Raw genomic sequence first — 22,309 nt, forward strand, 5'->3', positions numbered from 1 at the left:
ACATTTCTAACAATTTAACTCTTGGGTTGATAGTATTGGATCTTTTGTTCTGCAACTTTTAGCGTCTTGGTTGCTTTAGTTATGTGGATTTTATTGTGTTTTTTTATGTGGATATTTTCAAATGTTTTTAGGACAAGAAAAATGTTGAAATAAACCTGATTAGATTGCAATCTGTGTATATGCTCAACTTGAAATCCTAATCTTGCTCGATAGATGATTGGTCTTGGTTTATTTTGCTTTTTTTTTTCTTCCAGCAATTTATTCGACATGTTAATATTGATTTTGGTAATGAGTAAATAAATCTTCAATTTATATTCAATGTATTTGCTTAAATTTTTTTATTAATAAAATATAGCAATGGATTAATCAATTAGAAAATTCAACTCTTTCATGCATTATTATAAATTTGAAAATATGTTTTTAATTATATTGAATTTGTTAATTCATATTTTATCTTAGTTACTTTATAATGTTAGTTTAGGTAATTTAATGACAATGGATGTGACGATTTGAAATATCCTGCAAGGAACTGTTTTTAACTTTTGACTGAGACAGTCAAAAAAAACTTCCACGGTTGAAAGAGTTGTATCTTATCAGAGATAAAATACATAACTCATACAAAATATTTTACATTTACTTTATATTAGTATAAAAAAGTTTGCATGTTATTACAAAAAGTAAAAATAGAGAATATGGTAGTCCAGAAATTGTCTCTAATGGGACCTTGATCTAGCATATTTACTTTATATTAGTATAAAAAAGTTTGCATGTTATTACAAAAAGTAAAAATAGAGAATATGGTAGTCCAGAAATTGTCTCTAATGGGACCTTGATCTAGCATATGTCGCCAAAGTTAGTATCACAATAATCTCTAGTCATTAATGAAATTTTCCTTTTCTCTTTCTCTTTGTCGAAGATTTCTCCCAATTTCTATGGCAGTTTCCTCCATTACCAATGGAGTTTTCGTCATCCATTATAATGAGTATTAGAGTGAGCACAAGTCTAGATTTTATTTTTTAATCTCTTTTTCTTGCCTTCTCATGTGATAAAAGTGTGATATGTTATTTTGGCCACACGTGAAGGGCATGTTAAAACTTCTATATATTGTCTTCCATGACTTGGTTAGGATCCTAGCTCATTATCTTTCTCCGTAATATAATAGCACGTCTTTTATTTTGGTCTTTAATTAGAGTATAGTTAGTATAAATTGAAAGTCAATGTTATCTTTTATTATTTATTTAGAAATAATATACTCCTTCCGTCCCATTAAAAGTATAATATTTTTCTTTTCGTGTTGTCTCATGCCAAGATTCAATTAAAACAAATGAAAAAAAAAAAGAAAGAGTAATAATAAACAACCAAACTTTCTACAATCAAAATAAAACTATATTACTAATTTGATGTATTAATTATATATTAAAATAATAAATATATGACCACAATATTATGCACTTTCCATATTCTATATATGCATCGATATATTTTAATTAAATGCATAAATAATCTATTTTTTTTTCAAATATACTAGTTTTTGGTTGTGTAAAATATGATCAAATAGATTTGTTGAAAAGAAAATAGTGATATTCATATGAGTCTTCTCTTCGTTCAATAATCATTTAATTAATCTTGAAAGCTCAAACTCATTTATTGAATTTGTCCATATTTAAAACAGGAATAAGAAGAGTCGAGGGCAGTTACCGAAGAGCCTCTTATTTCAATTTTTAATACATTCATGTCAATTGTCATTAGCATGTGTATATATATAATAACATGATATACCTCCAATATTAACCAAACCTATAATCATTGAAGATGTTGAGCAAGGGCGCAAAATCAGAATCGACCGAGCTGATGATCCAAACTGAGCTTCAAATTCCGATGGTGGCTGCCTCAGCCGCGCCTCCGCTTCCAATGTCGCCGCCATGGATCGAGCTGCCCGAGGATTTGACAGCGAATATCTTGCAAAGGTTGGATACGGAAGAGATTCTGCAGAATGCGCAGCTAGTGTGCAGTACATGGTGGAGAGTCTGCAAGAATCCCGCCATGTGGCGCGTTATTGATTTTGGTTATCTACGTACTATGGTTGGCAAATCTGACATCTTTTGCCGTGGTCTAGTGGATCGTATCCAGTGACAATTGCTCGAGCTAAAGATTTCCGGTTTTGAAGTGGACAATGGCTGGTTGAACTACGTAGCTGACCGGTACTTTTGTGCTCACTATTTTTGGTGTTTGGTTTAGTTTTTGTGCTTTAATTGATTTTAACTTCCAATCTAGCTATATTTGGAACAACTACCCTGTTTGGTCCTAGGCATAAGTTGAGTGAAATTTTGGTGTTATGATTGTCATTTTCATGCTTTGAAGCAATGGATGGATAGACCTAAAAGTTTTAAATCTAATTATATAGCCTTAGAGGATCTATTTTTGTGATTGCAAACCAACTTCTTGCAACTGCATTTAATTGAAATTGAGATAATACATTTCAATTTACTTTTCTGTATGTTTCAAAATGTATTTCATTGAGTAACAATAGCAGTTTCTTTGTTTGATGAATTATAAATATGCTAAGTAATATTGTTGGATGTAGATTTTCTCATTTAGCTATTCATGAGTATTTATCTTCTTTACTCATATTTCATTGTGGAGGTGGAGAAAAGCTTTATAAAATCTTAGCGTTGTTGCTTTGGTTCCCTTCCTTTCTTTTTACAAGTTTCCTTTTGTTTTTTTGTGTTGATATTATTTTCGCATTCTTCTTTCCCACATTCAACAGATCAAGTCAGCTACGATGCCTTACAGTTGAAACGATTTATTTAAAAGACAATAGTGTTTTGATTGCGGCGATAAAAAAATATACAATTGGAAGAGTTGCATGTTACGATGATGCCAAGTCTCAATCCACAAGAGTTTGAAAGCATTGGCATCGCTCGTCCCTTGTTGAAATCATTTACATATTGCAATCTTTCTGGTGGTCCATCGGAAATTACAGAGCATGCGATAGCCATTGGAAAGAACATGCCCAACTTGCGCCATCTCAGTCTTGTTTCACATTGTATTGGAAACCTTGGGCTGGAAGCGATTCTCGATGGCTGCCCCAACCTTGAATCACTTCATCTTCGGCATTTCTCTGGTCTAGATCTACAAGGGGGTCTAGGAAAACGATGTTCTGACCAAATAAAAGATCTTTCTATCCAGGCCTGTGAGCCTATATTCTGGGGCCGTAGCTCTCTTGCTAGACGCGACTTATATGACGACAGTGATTTTGAATATGAAGAGTACGAGGATTGAAGAGTTTGAAGGTTCTTACTATTTGTCTTGAAAATTCTAAGATTTTGATGGTTCACTTTTATGTTTTAGGCTGGTGAAGGATGATGCTACTACTTTGTTTTTTTCAAGTGGTTTTAGTTGGAACCATACTTGGACATTGTTTTACAAGCTGTTTACATCAAATTGTTATTCATATAATTTGGAGTTTGTTTTTACAGCTATTTACATCTTTACTTGGTGATGAAATAATATTTTCAATATATATTGTAAAAAAATAGCCTGACTCTAAAATCAAAATCAAATTTACAATTAATATTACTGTTAGATACTCTCTAGTCTCTTGAGAATAAGAACGGTTGAAGTCATAGAAGAAAAGACTTGGTGCATAAGCAAGTTATATTTTAGATTTTATTTATTTCCTATTTAGTAGAATTAGTAGATGAAAAATATTTAGAGTAATTGTTTTTCCTTTTATCAATTTAGGTTTTCCTTTTTTGTTTATTTTGTTTATAGTTATTTTCCTTTAAGTTTAGGAACTTCCTTTGCTTGGATAAAGGTTTCATTGTTGAACTAAAAAGATTTTATTTATTTTCTATTTAATAGAATTAGTAGATGAAAAATATTAAGAGAAATTGTTTTTCCTTTTATTAAATTAGGTTTTCCTTTTTTGTTTATTTTATTTATAGTTAATTTCCTTTAAGTTTAGGAACTTTGCTTGGATAAAGTTTCATTGTAAAACTAAAAAAAGGCAGACTTTGAACAATAATTTTAAATTGAGTTTTTATACTCATATATTCTCAATTCATTGAGTTCTTGCGGTGAAGACAATTACTCCTAATAAAAACTCAATGAAAAATCAATTCATACGTATGGAGAATGAATACTGTCATGGAAACCTAATCAACAAAAAATCGAAGATGTTCGCCTCTTCCTATTCAGACGCACCACCATCGCCGCCATGGACCAAACTGCCTCATGATTTGACAATGAATATCCTGCAAAGGCTGCACATTGAAGATATGATGAGAGCGCAGTTGGTGTGCAGTACATGGTGGAGAATCTGCAAGAATCCCTCCTTGTGGCGCGTGATTGATTTGGATTGTCAACAATGGGGGAACGAGGAATTCGATGACATATGCCGTTTTGCAGTGGATCGTAGCCAGGGACAATTGATCGACCTATTGGTTACTAGTTTCGCTGGAGACTATGGGTTTCTGAATTACGTTGCTGAGCGGTATAACACGATTCTCTTCTCTATATGTTTTGTTATTGCTAATAAACACTTGCTTTTTTTATATCTTGTTGGATGAATATGAACAACAATTTTATGTAACAAGTTGTGTAGTTTTTGTTATGGATAAAAGCTTTATAATGAAATAGTAATGTGAATTTGCCAGATCAAGTCAGCTTCGAAGCCTTACACTCATAGGGTATGATGAAATAGGAGATGCTTTGAATGATGCATTAGAGAAACTCCCACAATTGGAAGAGTTACACCTTATCGAGATGCCAATGCTCAGTATCGAACAATTCGAGAGCATTGGCATCTCTTGCCCCATGTTGAAATCATTTGTTTATAACGAGTATCCAGAAGATGTGGATGATGGAAGATTCAGCATTGAGTATGGTGTTGCGATTGGGGAAACCATGCCTAATTTGCGCCACCTCGGACTTGAGGGGCTACGGACCAAGAATGAGGGGCTGGAAGCGATTCTCGATGGCTGCCCCCACCTTGAAACACTCCATCTTGAGAGATGCTATGGTCTTGATCTTCAAGGCGGTCTAGGCAAAAGATGTTCTGACCAAATAAAAGATCTTATAATCAGTTCTTAGTCTTGTCAATCTGAACATGTTTCATCAAATGATGACTTATTGCAAGGCAACTTCTATGATACTACGTGGTTATGAATATGATCCAGCTGATTTTTATTAGGATTCAAGATGTTGATGGTTATTTCTATATGTCTTGAAAATGCTAAGATTTTGTTGCTTCGCTTTTATGTTAGGTTGGTGAAGGATGATGCTACTTTGTTTTTTAAAATGGCACCATATTTGGAGTTTGTTTTTCCAGATATTTACATCTCATTGTTAGTTTCAGAATAGACATTGTTATCCTTTTTAATGTATTTAATATTTTTAAAATTTATAGTAATTTACTTGGCTTTTAAGATCAATCAAGCCGTGTGGTGTGTCATTGATTTTTATTTTGATCGTCGATGTTATGCGGCCAACGAATTTAAGATCATTTTCCATCGCGCAGTGGATTGCCGCCACGGACAAGTGCTCGAGCTAAAGCTTTCCGATTTTCAAAGTGGCTGTTTTGCTAGACTATTGGGAGGATTGGCTTAATTTTAAGACAAGAATATGTAATTTTTCTTTTTTAATTCATCTACAAAAATATGCATTTTTTAAATTTAGAAACTTTTTTTTTAATAAGGGGAGACTCATTATTCATTAATAATTTTTTAATTACTTTTTTTTTTATTTTTTATTTAGTTACTAATTATATATTAAAATCTGTGCTCAATCAAAAGTGTAATTAGACTTCACTTTCTTGGTTTGTTAGTTGTAATTTTTAAATACTAGGGCAATTTTTAAATACTAGGGCAATCAAAAGTGCTCAATTTTTAAATACTAGGGCAATCTGTGCTCAATCTCGGAGGAATATAGGGCAATTTTTATTTTCTTGGTTTGTTAGTTGTAATTAGACTTCACTTTTAAATACTAAAAATGGCTGAGTCGATCTCTTCAATTTAAAATCTTTATCGATCAACCTTGAATGCTCAAACTCATTATTCAATTAGTCCATATTTAATTACAATTAAAGGTCGTAGCCTCGTAGTAATTGATGTTGGTTTATTTTTTCTCCTAGCAATTTATTCGACATTCCAATAATGATTTTAAGAATTCAAAATAAATGTTCAATTTATATTCATAAAAATATTTCTTAGTAAAATATAAATATGGATTAATGAATCAGAAACTTCAAGTTCATGTATTATTACAAATTTTAAAAGATGTTTCTAATTTTATTGAAAATTTTCTAATTTATATTTTATCTTAATTACTATATACTACTTAAATTAGTTTGTTTAAAACAAGACCAATCATATTCTGTTTTCTACATTCATTCGATAATCTTAAATACAGGAATAAGAAGGGTCGTGGGCAGTTACCGAAGAGCCTCTTATTTCAATTTTCAATACAATCATGTCAATTGTCATTAGCATGTGTGTATATATAATAACATGATATAGTTCCACTTTTAACCAAACCATACTCATTGAAGATGTTGAGCATGGGAGCAAAATCGGAATCTAGCGAGCTGATGATCCAAACTGAGCTTCCAATTCCGACGGTGGCTGCCTCTCCATCATCCTCAGCCGTGCCTCCGCTTCCATTATCCCCGCCATGGATCGATCTGCCCGAGGATTTGACGGCGAATATCCTGCAAAGGTTGGATGTTGTAGAGATACTAGAGAGTGCGCAGAATGTGTGCGCAACATGGTGGAGGATCACCAAGAATCCCACCATGTGGCGCGTTATTAATTTTACCAGTTATCGCTGCGCAAGCTACAAGGTGAAGAACATTTTCCGACGTGCAGTGGATCGTAGCCAGGGACAGTTGCTCGAGCTAAAGCTTTCCGGTACTAGAGTGGATGACTTGCTAGACTACGCTGCCGAGCGGTACTATTCTTGGTGTTTGTTTACTTTTTGTGCTTTAATTCCTTAAAACTTCTAACCTACCTTAATATATTCTGTATGATAACTTATGCCTTGAAACAATTTGTTGGATGAATATGCTAGTTTATTTCCTACTATGTATGTTTTCATTTTGCTATGTCTTCTGATTCCTCTGTGCTCATAGTCATTGTTGTTTCTGTAGTTCCCATTCTTTCTTTTAACAAGTTTCCTCTAGTTTTTTGGTGTTGATCTCTTCTCCCAATCTGTATTCCAAACAGATCAAGTCAGCTACGATGCCTTACTCTTGATTTGCATCTTACACTAACACACTTGTTCGTGGCGATAAAAAGACTTACACAATTGGAAGAGTTGCACCTTATCATGAATCCATGGGTCAGTCTCAAAGATATTGAAACCATTGGCATCTCTTGCCCAATGTTGAAATCATTCACATATACCAACCGTCGGACTTATCTCGGAGACTTTTCAGAACATGCTGTAGCAATTGGAAAAATCATGCCTAACCTGTGCCATCTCCGACTTTTTAAACTTTGGATTGAAAATAAGGGACTGGAAGCGATTCTCGATGGCTGCCCCAACCTAGAATCACTTCATATTCGCAAATGCTCTGGTTTCGATCTACAAGGAAGTCTAGCCAAAAGATGTTATGACCAAATAAAAGATCTGATTCTTGATTCTGAGTCTTCTCAATCTGAACATGATTTTGAGTATTCTCAATCTGAACGTGATCAGATGGATTATTATGATTCGGATGATGACAATGATTCATCATATTCTCGTTCTGATGTTGATAACTATGATCCATTATCTATCTTCCGACGCAGCTTCTGTTATAGTGATTACTATGATTCAGATCCTGATTTTTATTAGGATTGTTTTGATCACGTTTCTTACTACTATTTGTCTTGAAAATGCTAAGAGTCACTTTTATGTTAGGTTCTTGAACAATTAATGATGCCATTTCGTTTTTCAGATGTTTGGTCGGCTTGGCTTCATATTTGGAGTTTGTTTTTCCAGCTATATTTAGCTCTCATTGTTATTCATATTTGCATTTCGTTTTTTCCAGCATTTACATCTCTACTTGTTGATAAAATCCTTACCACTTAATTATATTAAGTGTAAATGTTTTTAGTTTAGAAAATAAGCTATTGAATCTATTGATTTCAGGCTCCAAAATAAAAGACGTAATTACATTTAATACTTGTATTGGTTAGTTGCAAGTTAAAAATTCAGTTCTAAGAGCATCCTCATCCGTGCTTTTAGCTAAGAGCACGGAAGTGGGCCCGGTCCCACTTTTACTGCTTGTCCTTAGCTAAGAGCACAACACCCACATCCGTGCTCTTAGCTAAGGACAAGCTCAAGGGTCCCACCATTCTAATATTCAATTAAAATAGTCCAATTATTAAAAACATTTCTACATTATAAAAATACATTAAATAATAAAAATTACATAATTAAAATCCTAAAAAATAAAAATTACATAATTAAAATCCTAAAAAATAAAAATACATAATTAAAATCCTAGAAAATAAAAAATACATAATTAAAATCCTACAAATAAAAAATTACACACGTGGAAGACTAAGACTACTCCTCTAACCCCAATTGCCTCTTGACACCCCGGATCATTTGCTCATGTGTTGCAAGTTGATCCGGAGTCATCTGAGACGTATCGTTCATATAGAGTTGACTCAAGATGGCCCACAACGTGTTGTTCGGGTGTGGAGGAGGCACAAAGGGAGCGGGGGCGGCGGGGGCGGCGGCGGCGGATGGAGTCGAGACGCGACGGCGGGGGCGGTTGGCCGCCGCCTTCTTCCTTCCTTGCGGGCGGGAACCGCTCGGGCCAGCGTCGGGGCTACCCAAGTTAGCTCCGGCAAGCTGGGTAGCCATATCATCGGAGACGCCGTCGGATAGGGCAACCGACCTGGACCGTTTGCTGGAGGAGCTGGAGGAGGATGCTGCTATGCCGCCCCTATACTTCGGATGTTGGCGCCCCTCCTGCCAACAATCGAGGTACTTGAACGGTTTGAACTCCTCCCGTTGGTATGCCGCCAAGGCGGCAGTGACGATGTCGAACTCGTTCGTGCCGCTCCCCGCCGACCGCTCTTCCTATAGGTAAATCCCCTGGAACTTCCCGATTGCCTCGTTGCATCTGTAGATGCAATTGCGAACCATACTATCATTGCGATAGATGGTTCCCGCCGGCCGGGTTTCATTGTAGAGGGGAGTGATGCGCCACCAATACGTATCCCCGGTTTGGTTCGTGCCGACGTCCGGATCTTCGGAGATTGCCAAGTAGGCTTTGAACATCGCCATCATCTCACCCGGAGTGTACGGGGTGCGAGTGCCACGAACAGGAGGAGTAGGAACAGAAGTAGGAGTAGGAGTAGAGCTGTTGCTCCCTCCCGATCCGGGTTCGGGTGCCCACCCGAACCCGGGGGCGTTTAGGTCGTGCAACGGGTAAGGACGGTAGCCACCCGGAGCTTGCGAACCTTGGGTTTGAGGAGGGGCCGTAAATTGGGTTTCCGGACTATATCCGGCCTCGGAGTCGAACCAATCGTGGTTCCAACCGCGATTGCCGGAAGGGTGATCGCCGGAGCCGGACATTGTGTAGTGTGGTGAGAGTTTAGATGAGAGAGTATGAGGAAAAAAGATGAGAGAATGTAGATGATGATAGAATAGATAATAGATGAGAATGTGATTTTTTTTGTGTTGGAGTTGGGGTATTTATAGATGAAAATGTGAATTTTGGGAAAAAAAAAATTGAAAAATAAATTAAAAGTGGGTAGAAAACGGATATATTTTTTTGGGAAGTGGGAAAATATTTTTTTTTATTTAAAAACATTTTTTAAAATAAATTTCGAATTTTAAAAAAAAAAAAAAAAAACGAAATTGCCAACGGCTATGCCGTTGGCCAATCAGAAGCTGCCACGTATTTGTGCTCAGCGGCACGGACGTGCTCTTAGCTAAGAGCAGCGCCGTGCCGCTGGCACGAACGGACAAGCTCCAGCGACGGACGGACGGCACCGTGCTCAGCGGCACGGACGGACGAGCAGCGGTGATGCTACCGCTGCGGATGCTCTAATCTCTAATAGGGATTTACATACTCAGAAGATTATATTATGTACTAATTTAAAATTCAATTTAAATAAAAAAAGTAAGAAACATGATTCTATATACAATTGGTGTTCGTTGATGCTAGAAATGTATAATTAAAAAATAGTGATGTCAGGTAGAATCCCAAATTAAGAGGCGAAATCGTATCATAATGGTGTTATAGTTATATAATGATTTACTTTTGCATGCTTTAACCGATAAAATTGGTTTTTTATTAATATTGAATCGCTGATTTCTTTTAACTTTATAATTAAAAAATTATTTTAAATTAACATTATAAATTAAAAATTCCGTTACAGATTTATAATTAAATCGCCCAAATTAGTGATTATAGCCAATGGTTTTATAATTAATAACCAATGATTTATGATTTTATTACCCAAATTAACATTATAAAATTCAATTTGGCTGAACAACTAATAATGAATTTAACTATTAATCACAAAATTAATTACAATTTAAATCAATAATCGTATCTTAATTTTTAATAGTCTAACTGACTACGCCATTAACTAATTAATTAAACATCGATTCTCTTTAAAGTTAACAAACTCCATAAAACGAGGAAACCAAGTCAATTATCGATTTTCTGTGTGGATTTATAAGGCGAAAATCATGACAGCCATAATTAACAAAAAAAAAATCAAAGATATTGAGCATGGCCTTAGTCGCGCCACCATCGCCGCCATGGACTGAACTGCCCGATGATTTGACGGAAAATATCCTGCAAAGGCTGCACATTGAAGAGATACTGAAGAGTGCGCAAAAAGTGTGTACTACATGGTGGAGAGTTTGCAAGAATCCAGCCATATGGCGCGTGATTAATTTGGATTTTCTAGATTGGAAGGACGAAGAATTCCATAAAAAATGCCGTTGCACAGTGGATCGTAGTCAGGGACAATTGGTCGACCTAAAGGTTACCAATTATTGTGAAGACTATGGGTTTCTAAACTACGTTGCCAACCGGTATAATTCCTTCCTTCGTCATCATTCTCTACTCTTGGCAATTGCGTACTTTAATCTGTCTATACTCCCTCGATTCCAAGCTACTTGTATCATTTTTATAGACATGTGAATTGTCTCACACGCCTTAATGATTACCTCCAAAAATCACTAATATGGTTTATGTTGTATTGGGTCGCGTTAAAATGTTAACTAATTTTTAATAAATTTTTCAATTTTGTAGTATATTAAAAATATCAATAGAAAGATATAAGTATATGAACACAAGACTTTTGTGTTGATAATTTTAACACACTAAATTGAAAGTTCTGGGTTCTAGATTGAAAATTAGTTAGCATTTGATTACAACCCATGTTGTATGTACTCTTTTGACAGATCAAGTCAGCTCCGATGCCTTACACTCAAAGGGTATTATAGTAAGGAAAATGCTTTGACCAATGCAATCAAGAATCTCCCACAGATGGAAGAGTTACATCTTATCAAAGCGCCATCACTCAGTGTCGAACAAGTTGAAAGCATTGGCATCTCTTGCCCCAAGTTGAAATCATTTACATATGATGAAAATGGCATTGGAAGTGGAAATTTTTGGACCGAGCATGTTGTTGCAATTGGAAAAACCATGCCTAATCTGCGTCATCTCAGAATTAAGACGATGCGGATTGAGAATGAGGGACTAGAAGCGATTCTCAATGGCTGCCCCCACCTTGAGTCACTCGATCTTCGGAGATTGTATGATCTTGATCTAGAAGGAACTCTGGGTAAAAGATGTTCGGACCGAATCAAACATCTGAAGCTTTCTTTTAACTACAGTGAATATCCTGAGTATGAAGATAGTGATTATGAACATGAATATGTTAGTGTTGACCTCCTTTGGCCGCCACCTTGATTGTGATCTGTGTTTACTTATTATTGGTAAACTATAACGCTACTATGTTTTTCTAAATGATATATTTGGCCGCATATTCTATTCTATCTGTCTTTCATTCTTTGTTTGGATCTACATTGAGTTTTTTGAGTTTAAATTCACTAATTTTGTCAATCAGCGGCTTTAACAGCCTTATACAAAATACTACTAGTAATTTTATAGCTGTGTTCAATCCCAAAGATTTTGAAACCATTATATTCATATAGAGAAAAATATCAGCACGATAAATCGTAAAAATGAATCGAACAATATCAACACACTATTTTGTGATCGACTTATATATAATGTGACTATGTATCCATATTATGTATGTATACATTTTATCAACACAATCTTTCTTCGATATATATGCACACGCGTATCAATACCATCATTCTTAGATATCAAAGTACTTAAGTTATCAATTAATTAAAAGAATAATACGTAAAACAGTATAAATATATCTATTTACTTAGGGATATGATCAGTCGGTGATTATCTTAAATTGATAACTGGCAACTGTGTAGATGTCAACTAAATTTGATTGTCAACCTAATTGAACCCTACGCTTGGCTACCTATCAATTGTCAGTCATCAAGTTAAGATGATCCATATTGAACCTCCAGTTTCAACATTGGATGCCTCTTCATCATCCTCAGCCGCACCTAGGTTGGGTGTTGCAGAGATTATCGCTGCCATGGATCGAGCTGCCGGATGATTTGACAGCGAATATCATGCTAAGGTTGGGTGTTGCAGAGATTTTGTTGAGGAAGCAGCACGTTTGTGCCTGCAATGTAGACAGTCTGCAAGAATCTAGCCATTTGGTGCGTTATTAATCTGGATTGCCGAAATTACGTTAAGCCCAACGAATTTAACTGCATTATCCAACGGTAGTCTAAGTCTAAAGTGTTTTTCTATTGATACATAGGAAATTTAAAGTTGTATATAGAGACAATATGGGCATAATAGGGTCTCGGGCTCATATCATAATGTCACTAATTGAAAAATTTTGTAAATTTAAATGCCAAGAAACTCGATCGAGATCCAAACAAAGGAATTAGAAGGAGAAAGATAGAATAAAATGTGCTGCCAAATAATTAAGCATTTAAAAAAACCAAGTAGTAAGTAGTAAGTAGTATCATATCATAAAAGTTATAAAAAACACATATTCTTTATAATCTTATAATAAGCCAAATGACAATCATATCCTAGTGGAGGTATATTATCTTCATACGCAGGATATTTGATAAACCAATCACTAACACTGTAGTCGGAAGGAAGCCTCAGATGTTTTATTCGGTCAGAACATCTTTTACCCAGAGCTCCTTCGAGATCAAGACCAGTGCATCTCCGAAGATCGAGTGATTCAAGATGGGGGCAGCCATCGAGAATCGCTTCCAGTCCTTGATTCGTCATGGGTTGCCCCCAAAGTCCGAGATGGTGCAGATTAGGCATGGTTTCTCCAATTACAATAGCATGGTCAGTGCCAAATCTTCCCACAATAGGGTAATCCGTAAGCCAATAATCTATATATGTAAATGATTTCAACACAGGGCAAGACATGCCAATGCTTTCAAATTCTTCTACACTCAGTGATGGCATTCTGATAAGGTGCAACTCTTCCAACCCTGAGAGTTTTTCTATTGCATCAGTCAAACCAATTTCAATTTTCTCAAACCCTGCGAGTGTAAGGCGTCGGAGCTTACTTGATCTGTTAAAAGACTATATCAGTGATTTTGCGGTAGTGTCATTCTATAAGACGTTTCTCCTTCACCCAAAACTAGAATGTTTAGCAAGACCTATGCTAATTAATACTCCCCAAAATATTATCTCACTTTGACCCGACACGAGTTTTAAGAAACGTAATGAAAAGTGAGTTGAAAAAGTTTATGGAATGTGAGTCCTACTTTTATTTATATTAGCTTTATACTCTTTCCGTTACACAAAGATTGTCTCACTTTGATCGGGTACGTGTTTTAAGAAATGTAATAAAAAGTGAGTTAAAAAAGTTTGTGGAAAGTGGGTCCAACTTTTATATATTAGTTATATAATAAAATGTAGGTAGGAATGTGTTAGTGGAATATTGGGGCCCCCTACCAAAAATGGTAAAAAGTGAAATGTGACAAATTTTATGGGACAAATAATGACAAAAAGTGAAATGAGACAAATTTTGTGATCCGGGCACAAATAGAAAAATGAGACAAAGTTTCATGGACGTAGGGAGTACAAGCATTACTATCTAAAAAGTTGAAGATACAATACTTACTAGTTGGGGCCTTGCATATTCCATTTCATTTCAATATTCTGTCTCCATTATTATGTTTCAATCTTTATTCTCTACACTCAAACTATCAATTTCTTAATTTCCATCACAGATGATTTAAACTAAATATTCATGAAGATAAATTACTAGTTCGACGGTTTTGTGTTATTAGAACAAATTAAAGCCCAAAAAAAAAAAGCAATCGCCAAGCAAGAAAGAATAGAGAATCATGTATTATACCGTGCGACGTATTCAAGAAATTCATAATCTTGATCATTATAACGGAGAAGCTTTAGGTCGACCAATTGTCCCTGGCTACGATCCACCATGCGATAGCATACACTATCGAATTCTTCGTCAGCCCAATCTCGACAATCCAAGTGAATAACGCGCCACATGGTTGGATTTTTGATCACTCTCCACCATGTAGTACACACTTTCTGCGCACTCGTCAGTATCTCTCGAATGGGCAGCCTTTGCAGGATATTCTCCGTCAAATAATCAGGCAGTTCGATCCATGGCGGCGATGGTGGCGCGGCTGAGAAAATCTTTGATTTTTTGTTATTTAGGGCTGCCATGATATTCGCCTTTGCAGTGCATAACTATAGGGTTTCCTCGTTTTTTTAACTTTAAAGAGAATTGATGATTAATTAATTAATTAATTAGTTAATTCATAAGTTAGTGGCAGAGATTATTTAATTAGTATCGTGATTAACAATAAATAGATTATTATTTAATTCAGTAAAATTGAATTTTATAATGTTAATTTGGCTGATTTAATATTGATTAATGCCTCTAATAACTAGAGATTTGGCTATGCTGGGTAACTCATTTCACCAGTTTTATGTTTTGTTTCCTTTAATTTTTAATAAATAATAGTATATAGAGGGAACATCTTTTTTGGTCCACGAACTTTGCCAAAGTATTATTTTAGGTCCGTGAACTTTAAAAATATCATTTGAGATCCATCAACTATGGGTTAATATCATTTGAAGTACTTTTTTTACTATTTTCAAGTTTTTCTGGAAGAAAATACCCCCAGGTATATATTTTTAATAAACTTATCATATACTCATATTTTTTTATAAATATCAATTTTACTTGCATGTCACAAAATTAAGTGATAATATTGAAGGTCAAATTATATTTAGAAAATTCGTCAAAAATATATTGTAAAGATATTTATAAAAAATATGGGTATATGATAAGTTTATTAAGAATATATACCCTTTAAGGTATTGAGGGTATTTTCGTCCAGAAAAACTTGGAAATAGTAAAAAAGTACTTCAAATGATATTAACTCATAGTTGATGGACCTCAAATGATATTTTCAAAGTTCACGGACCTAAAATGATACTTTGGCAAAGTTTGTGGACCAAAAAAGATGTTCCCTCTAGTATATATATTAGAATACCAATATGATTTGAAAAACACGATAATATTTTTCCTTGATTATAACCCTAGGCCAACAGTTAATTATCCCACAAATTTTAAGGGAATTCTAACCTAAGTCCAAAAGTAAAACATGGATGGGCCGCCGCCTTTTTCTCTGGGCCTCACTTTTTATTTGTCCAACTTACAAGGAATAACCTTGTTTACTTATCTACATATGCACCGAACCCTAAAAATCGAATATGTTGAGCATGGGCGCCTCTTCATCCACAGCTGCGCCATGGACCGAACTGCCTGACGATTTGACGGCGAATATCCTGCAAAGGTTGGACATCGAAGACATAGTAATGGGTGCGCAGCTAGTCTGCAGTACATGGTGGAGAGTCTGCAAAAATCCTGCCATGTGGCGCATGATCGAGCTAAAGCTTGATGGTTTTGAAGTGGATAACTTCCTAAACTACATAGCTCAGCGGTATATAATATATAATCATTCTTTTCACCTGATGTTTTGCTTTACCTTTTTGTGTGATTTAGTATTTTTTTTATTTTAAGGTTAATTGCCAAAAAAAACCATGAAGTTTTAGTCTAATTTATTCTTTTGACAGATCAAGTCAGCTTCTACGCCTTACACTCAAAACCAATTATACAACAATGACTGATGTAAGTGAGGCACTAAAGAAACTCCCACAATTGGAAGAGTTGCACCTTATCACGAAGCTTCGCCTCAGTCCTGAAGATTTTGAAACCATTGGCTTCGCTTGCCCATTATTGAAATCACTCACATACACCAACCGTTGGGTCTCAAACGACGAATATAGTTTAATCAGGACTAGAAGCTCTAGGTGTTATCAGGATATCGGATTTTCACAACAAGCTGTAGCAATCGGAAAAACCATGCCTAATTTGCGACATCTCCGACTTTCTGGATATTTTTGTTTGGGGAATAAAGGACTGGAAGCGATTCTCGATGGATGCCCCCACCTTCAATTGCTTCATCTCGGGGAATGCTCTGGTCCTCTACCAAGTGCTCTATACAAAAGATGTTATGAGCAAATAAAAGAGTTCTCACTTTGACAATTAGTATACTATAAGAAAAATTATTGAGTTAAGATGATTCAAACTTATGTAGTGAAAATGTAGAATGACTTTTGTATAGGTTTACTCGAGGTAGAAAAATTAAGAAAATTGGATTGCTTCGATTTGTGAGTTTCACTTTCGGATTTTCGATTTGTGGATTTCATTACTAGATTTTTTGGTTGTCGAAAATTTCTATTCCAGTTATTATAATCTTGTGACTTGTTATCCATGACAATTGACACGAGCCATCGTTAATTAGACGTCGTGCGATGATTTAGATTGGTTCATTATACAAAGTGCAGCTGAATTACAGATATATTTAAGGTGAAGCCTCTGAACTTCAATTTTTGGCTCTATCAGTTTTATGGATTGGATAATGGAACGGATGGATAAACTATGATAGTGATTCTGAAATTGTTCATGGTTGCTTTTGCTGTGATGATATTCAAGGTGAATATTCTTAGTTTTTCTGTGATGATTTGATGGTTATTACTATCTGTAGTTGAATGTTGTAATGAGATTTTGTTGGAGGTTTCATTGTATTGTATCTCCCAGTTTGCTTGGTATGTAATGAGATATCAATGAACCCCTTTCTGTTTTTTATTAGTAGCATTGTACAGCATTGTACAGCTTATGACTCTCTCCTTATTTTTTATGCACTTGGAGCTATTGTACATTTTTGTTGGGGATAGTTTCATCTTATATACAAAATGTTTCACTAGTGTTTCAAATTATTTAGTGTGTCAAGTTAGTACGTTTCATCTAAATCACTCTAATGCCGTTACATTTCTTCTCAATTCTTTCCCAGCAGTGCAGTTTGTACAAAAGGGCCGGATTCATACCCAAGCTTCGCAGCCAGACAATGAATTGTCTTCCCTTCACTGAGAGATAGAGCTCTCGATTTTGCTTTGAGAAATGGCGGAAATCTGAACCTGCCAATGGGGAATGATTTGGAAAAACCTTTGTGGGGGATGCCTGAGCGGGTGAGGTGTTTGAGGATTTGTTGGGGAGCTGTCGCGGGCGGTCTATCTGCAGGGATGAAGGTGTGGGATTATGTTTGAGATTATGTTTGAGGTGTGGGTTATGTGCAAGTAATTATGTATTAGTATACTAATTGGGTTAAAATATCACTAATCGGGCATTGACGGTCAATTTTTAATGGAATTGTAAAAGAAGGACCACTCCAACGACGATTTCATTAGTTTAGGATTCTATTTTCAAAATATGAATGTTTGGGTCAACTTCTTATTGTGATTATATATTTAGGATCAATTTTGACCATTTCTCTTAATTAATCTCAATTTAGGTCAATAAATCATACTCCCTCCGTCCCATAAAAGTTGAGACCAAACTTTTGGGCACGGAGATTAATAATTTATATTAAATAAATAGGAGAGATGAAAAAAATAGGAAAGATAAGAGAAAGAAAAGTAAATGATGGAATAAAATAAGAGTGATTAGATGTTTTGTCTTTTCTTAAAAAAAGAAATGACTCAACTTTGTTGGGACGGACTAAAGAGGAATACGACTCAACTTTTATGGGACGGAGGGAGTACTACATTCGTTCCATAGTAATAGAGTCATTTTGTCATTTTGTTAGGTTCCATAGTAATAGAGTCATTTTGTTAGGTTCCATAGTAATAGAGTCATTTTTTTAAAAATAAAATTCAATACATTTTTCCACACTTACTTTACTCTTTCTTCCTTTATTCTCTCTTCATCTCTCTACCTTTTTTTATTTTCCACTGTATTCTTCCTTTACTTAACTCATCTAACACAATTTTTCTTAATCTCCGTAACGAAAAGATACGTCTCCATTACTACGAGGGAGTACTATCTAGTTTTTAAAGTAATGTAAATCGTAAATTGGATAATAATTAAAATAAAATTATTATAATAGAGATATGAGATAATAGAAGTTGTGGGCTGAAATAAAAATCGATCGAGAGTTATGAGTACTTGATGTATTAAATGAAAGGAAGGTTGTCTATCATTATAAAGTACAGGAATCGAAGGATCGTGAGAAGATACCATTATCTAGACGTTAGATTTTCTGATTATTATTAAAAACACGAATGTGAAAGGTCATGAAAAGATGAACCGAAAAGCCTCTTAGCTATTTACTTCTAATCACTATATAAACGGAGACACTGCAACACCAGCTGTATACTAAAATCGAAAAAGTTGAGCAGAGTAAAGAAGTCCGAATCCAGCAAACCCGTAATCGTAACTAAACCTTCAATTCCCACGGTTGCATCTTCATCAACAGTCCCGCCTCCGCCTCCACCATCGCCGCTGTGGACTGAACTACCCGATGATCTGACGGCGAATATCCTGCAAAGGCTTCACACTGAAGAGATACTGATAAGTGTGCAGGAAGTGTGTAGTAAATGGTGGAGACTCTGCAAGGATCCTGCCATGTGGCGCGTCATTGATTTGGATCCTCAACATTGTCGTTGGTATGGCTTCAATGAATTTAAGAACATTTGCTGCCGCGCATTAGATCGTAGCCATGGGCAATTGGTCGAGCTAAAGCTTACTGGTTTTGCAGTGGATTTGATATACTACGCAACCGAGCGGTAAAAGTCTTCTATTCCCTATCATGTATTTACTCAAAATCAGCTCCAACCAATTTATATATGATCTAATCTTTTGACAGATCAAGTCAGCTGCGATGCCTGACACTATCAGAGTCTCAAATAACGGGGTATGCTTTGCCTAAGGCAATCACGAGACTCCCGCGATTGGAAGAGTTGCATCTCTACGTGATGCTAATCCCTAATCCCACAGATTTGGAAACCATTGGCATTTCTTGCCCAATGTTGAAATCATTCACATATAGAAACCATTGGGTTGTGAATCTAGATGTTTCAGAGCATGCTGTAGCAATTGGGAAAACCATGCCTAATCTGCGCCATCTCCAACTTTGTGGAATGCGGATAGAAAATAGGGGACTGGAAGCAATTCTGGATGGATGCCACCAACTCGAATCACTTGATCTTGGGAGATGCAAAGGTCTTGATATGCAAGGGGCTCTAGTCAAAAGATGTTCCGAGCAAATAAAAGATCTGAGGCTCCGTCCGGTGTCTCCACCCTCTATCAGCTATCAAGATGGGGATTATGACAGTGATTGGTCATATGATATCTATAATTCCAGTGATAGTGATCTAGAAGATGATAGTATTCATTATGAATATCATTAGTGGATCCAAACCGAGTTGATGATATTAGGTTAACCATGTAACCAATCTGTTAGAACTGATCACTAGTTGTTTTGTGGCCAATACCCCTACTTGGAGTTTGTTTTTATAGCTATTAACATTCCATTGTTTAAAAGTTGATTTTGTAGCATTTGTGCTTCTACTTTTTAGATTACTGTTCTACCATCTTAACTTTTGAGTATAGTGTTGGACCTGTTGTTGTGCTACTTTTACTCTTTTAGTGTGGTAATTGCTTTAGTTCTTGTGGTGTTTGTTGTAGGAACTATGAATATTTTTAGTTAATGCTTGTTTAGGATAAGAAAAATATTGAATTTAGGTTACTACTTTTCAACCTAGAGTATAGATGTTCACAGTTCAAGTCAATGTTGAGTTGATTAATTCTGCCAAATATAAAGAGTACTTATGATTGAAAATTTTTAATTTGATAAAATCTCACCCCGGTTAGTTTGAACATGATTAGACTCCAATTTGAAAAAAATCAGAAAATAAGCATTACAATTTCTAAAATCATGCATTTTAAAACATTAACATGTTATGCTGAACTAATAATTAACAATCAATTTATCAAAGCAATTGATTAACCACATAATTTCCAAAGTTTTAACTAATTTAACTTATTAAACATGAATTCTGCTAACAAAGTCCAAAAAAAGAGGAAACCTAACAAACTAAACTCCTTCATTTTATTCCCAACATTAATATACATATATATACACTGAACCCTAAAATTCGAAGATATTAAGCATGGCCACCTCTTCATCCTCAGCCGCGCCTCTACCATTGCCGCCATGGACCGAACTGCCTGAATATTTGACGGAGGATATCCTGCGAAGGTTGCACACTGAAGAGATAGTGATGAGTGCACAGCTAGTGTGTAGTACATGGTGGAGAGTCTGCAAAAATCCCGCCATACGGCGCGTGCTACATTTGGAACATCGATGTTGCAATTTTGGGTACATTTGCCGTTGTGGGGGCTGCAAACTTGGGCGCTTTTGCCTATGCGCATCTGACAGATTTTGGAAAGTTTGCTGCATCGCAATGGATCGTGTAGCCAGGGACAATTGGTTGAGCTTACGCTTGCCGGTTTTAAAGAGGATGGCTTCCTAAACTACGTAGCCCACCGGTATATATCATTCTTCCTTTTGCTGTGTTTGCTTTAATTGACAACTTGTAAGGATTGAATCAGACAAACATTGTACTATACTCCCTCCGTCCCCCATTAGGAGTCATGGTTTGACCGGGCACGGGTTTTAAGAAATGTAAAGAAAAGTTGGTTGAAAAAGTTAGTGGAATGTGGGACCCACTTTTTTATATTGGTTTTATAATAAAATGTGAGTGAAGTGAGTTAGTGGAATGTGAGACCTACTACCATTTATGGTAAAAATGAAGTGTGACTCTTAATTGGGGACGGACCGAAATGGAAAAAAGTGACTCCTAATGGGGGACGGAGGGAGTATTATTTTACTCTTTTGACAGATTAAGTCAGCTACGTTGCCTTACACTCGACAACTATGGTGCAACAACAGCTGCTTTAATATTGGCACTTAAAGAACTCAGACAATTGGAAGAGTTGCACCTTATCACGAGGCTTCGCTTTTATCCCGGAGATTTTAAAGTCATTGGCTACTCTTGCCGAATATTGAAATCATTCACATTCAACCCGTCAGATTCCAAATCAAGAATCTAGTACAATCACATTTAGCTTTAGCAACTGTTGGGGCGAGAAACGCGAAATTTCTGAACATGCTGTAGCAATTGGAAAAACCATGCCTAATCTGTGTCATCTCCGAATTTTCGGACAGCGGATGGGAAGTAAGGGGCTGGAAGCGATTCTCGATGGCTGCCCCCACCTCGAATCACTTGATCTCCGGGGATGTTGTAGTTTCAATATACAAGAGGATCTCCTCAAAAGATGTCATGAGCAAATAAAAGATGTGAGGCTCTGGTCCAAAGATTCTGCCTATATCAGATTCAGGGAGTATATGTATTGGATTATGAAAGAATCTAATCGGCCTCATCTTCGTACTCTGCTAATTGCTTTAGTTCTTGGCATTTATCGTGTTTGTTGTATGGATATTTTCAAATGCTTGTTTAGGATGAGAAAAATATTGAATTAGCTTTCAAGGTTCAATTTTTATAAATTTTAATCTGACAAAATTTGGCTACGAATTCGAAAGTTGTTAACCCAATTTTTCTTTTTTTGCTTCACTGTTGTGTTCTTAATTGACATTATAAATTTATATTTTGCCGTACTAATAATCATTAATGAATCAATTAAACAATTAATCTCTTTTAGATCACAGAATAATTTCCGAAGTTTTAATTAATTTAACTAACTTTGTCACGATGAAGATACTGGTTCGTTCGTGGGGAAATTTCCGTCGATTAGACAATTATCGTCCAAAC

The 22,309-nt window shown here is 35.7% G+C and overlaps 5 protein-coding genes across 5 annotated transcripts; 4 read left to right on the top strand and 1 right to left on the bottom strand.

Annotated features, from left to right (window-relative positions):
• Positions 1–2,874: 2,874 nt before the first annotated feature.
• Positions 2,875–3,282, top strand: LOC148929538 (putative F-box/LRR-repeat protein 22). Its single transcript, XM_089056912.1, has one exon. The coding sequence runs from the start codon at positions 2,875–2,877 to the stop codon at positions 3,280–3,282; it is 408 nt and encodes a 135-aa protein (XP_088913038.1).
• An 848-nt stretch (positions 3,283–4,130) lies between these two features.
• LOC148929539 (putative F-box/LRR-repeat protein 23) lies at positions 4,131–5,094 on the top strand. The gene is made up of 2 exons (XM_089056913.1): positions 4,131–4,495; positions 4,659–5,094. Exons 1-2 carry the CDS (start codon positions 4,131–4,133, stop codon positions 5,092–5,094), a joined length of 801 nt encoding a protein of 266 aa, XP_088913039.1.
• A 1,456-nt stretch (positions 5,095–6,550) lies between these two features.
• LOC148929540 (putative F-box/LRR-repeat protein 9) lies at positions 6,551–7,836 on the top strand. Its single transcript, XM_089056914.1, has 2 exons — positions 6,551–6,948; positions 7,224–7,836. The coding sequence occupies exons 1-2, from the start codon at positions 6,551–6,553 to the stop codon at positions 7,834–7,836; spliced, it is 1,011 nt and encodes a 336-aa protein (XP_088913040.1).
• A 2,905-nt stretch (positions 7,837–10,741) lies between these two features.
• Positions 10,742–11,993, top strand: LOC148929541 (F-box protein SKIP19-like). The gene is made up of 2 exons (XM_089056915.1): positions 10,742–11,049; positions 11,422–11,993. The coding sequence occupies exons 1-2, from the start codon at positions 10,742–10,744 to the stop codon at positions 11,930–11,932; spliced, it is 819 nt and encodes a 272-aa protein (XP_088913041.1). The 3' UTR covers positions 11,933–11,993.
• A 1,109-nt stretch (positions 11,994–13,102) lies between these two features.
• On the bottom strand, positions 13,103–14,791 carry LOC148929542 (putative F-box/LRR-repeat protein 22). The gene is made up of 2 exons (XM_089056916.1): positions 14,462–14,791; positions 13,103–13,672 (listed from the first exon to the last, which is right to left on the bottom strand). The coding sequence occupies exons 1-2, from the start codon at positions 14,789–14,791 to the stop codon at positions 13,103–13,105; spliced, it is 900 nt and encodes a 299-aa protein (XP_088913042.1).
• Positions 14,792–22,309: the final 7,518 nt, after the last annotated feature.

This window comes from Salvia hispanica, chromosome 4 (assembly GCF_029641045.1).
Source record: "Salvia hispanica isolate PSC_SH4W2 chromosome 4, Shi_PSC_v1, whole genome shotgun sequence".
Classification (NCBI taxonomy): domain Eukaryota; kingdom Viridiplantae; phylum Streptophyta; class Magnoliopsida; order Lamiales; family Lamiaceae; genus Salvia; species Salvia hispanica.

Coding starts and splice junctions, on each gene's coding strand:
- LOC148929538 (XM_089056912.1), top strand. CDS start 2,875: ATGATGCCAAGTCTCAATCCACAAGAGTTTGAAAGCATTGGCATCGCT.
- LOC148929541 (XM_089056915.1), top strand. CDS start 10,742: ATGGCCTTAGTCGCGCCACCATCGCCGCCATGGACTGAACTGCCCGAT. Junction 11,050..11,421: donor CTAAACTACGTTGCCAACCG/GTATAATTCCTT, acceptor CTCTTTTGACAG/ATCAAGTCAGCTCCGATGCC.
- LOC148929539 (XM_089056913.1), top strand. CDS start 4,131: ATGGAGAATGAATACTGTCATGGAAACCTAATCAACAAAAAATCGAAG. Junction 4,496..4,658: donor CTGAATTACGTTGCTGAGCG/GTATAACACGAT, acceptor TGAATTTGCCAG/ATCAAGTCAGCTTCGAAGCC.
- LOC148929540 (XM_089056914.1), top strand. CDS start 6,551: ATGTTGAGCATGGGAGCAAAATCGGAATCTAGCGAGCTGATGATCCAA. Junction 6,949..7,223: donor CTAGACTACGCTGCCGAGCG/GTACTATTCTTG, acceptor TATTCCAAACAG/ATCAAGTCAGCTACGATGCC.
- LOC148929542 (XM_089056916.1), bottom strand. CDS start 14,791: ATGGCAGCCCTAAATAACAAAAAATCAAAGATTTTCTCAGCCGCGCCA. Junction 13,673..14,461: donor ATTATGAATTTCTTGAATAC/GTCGCACGGTAT, acceptor TCACTGATATAG/TCTTTTAACAGATCAAGTAA.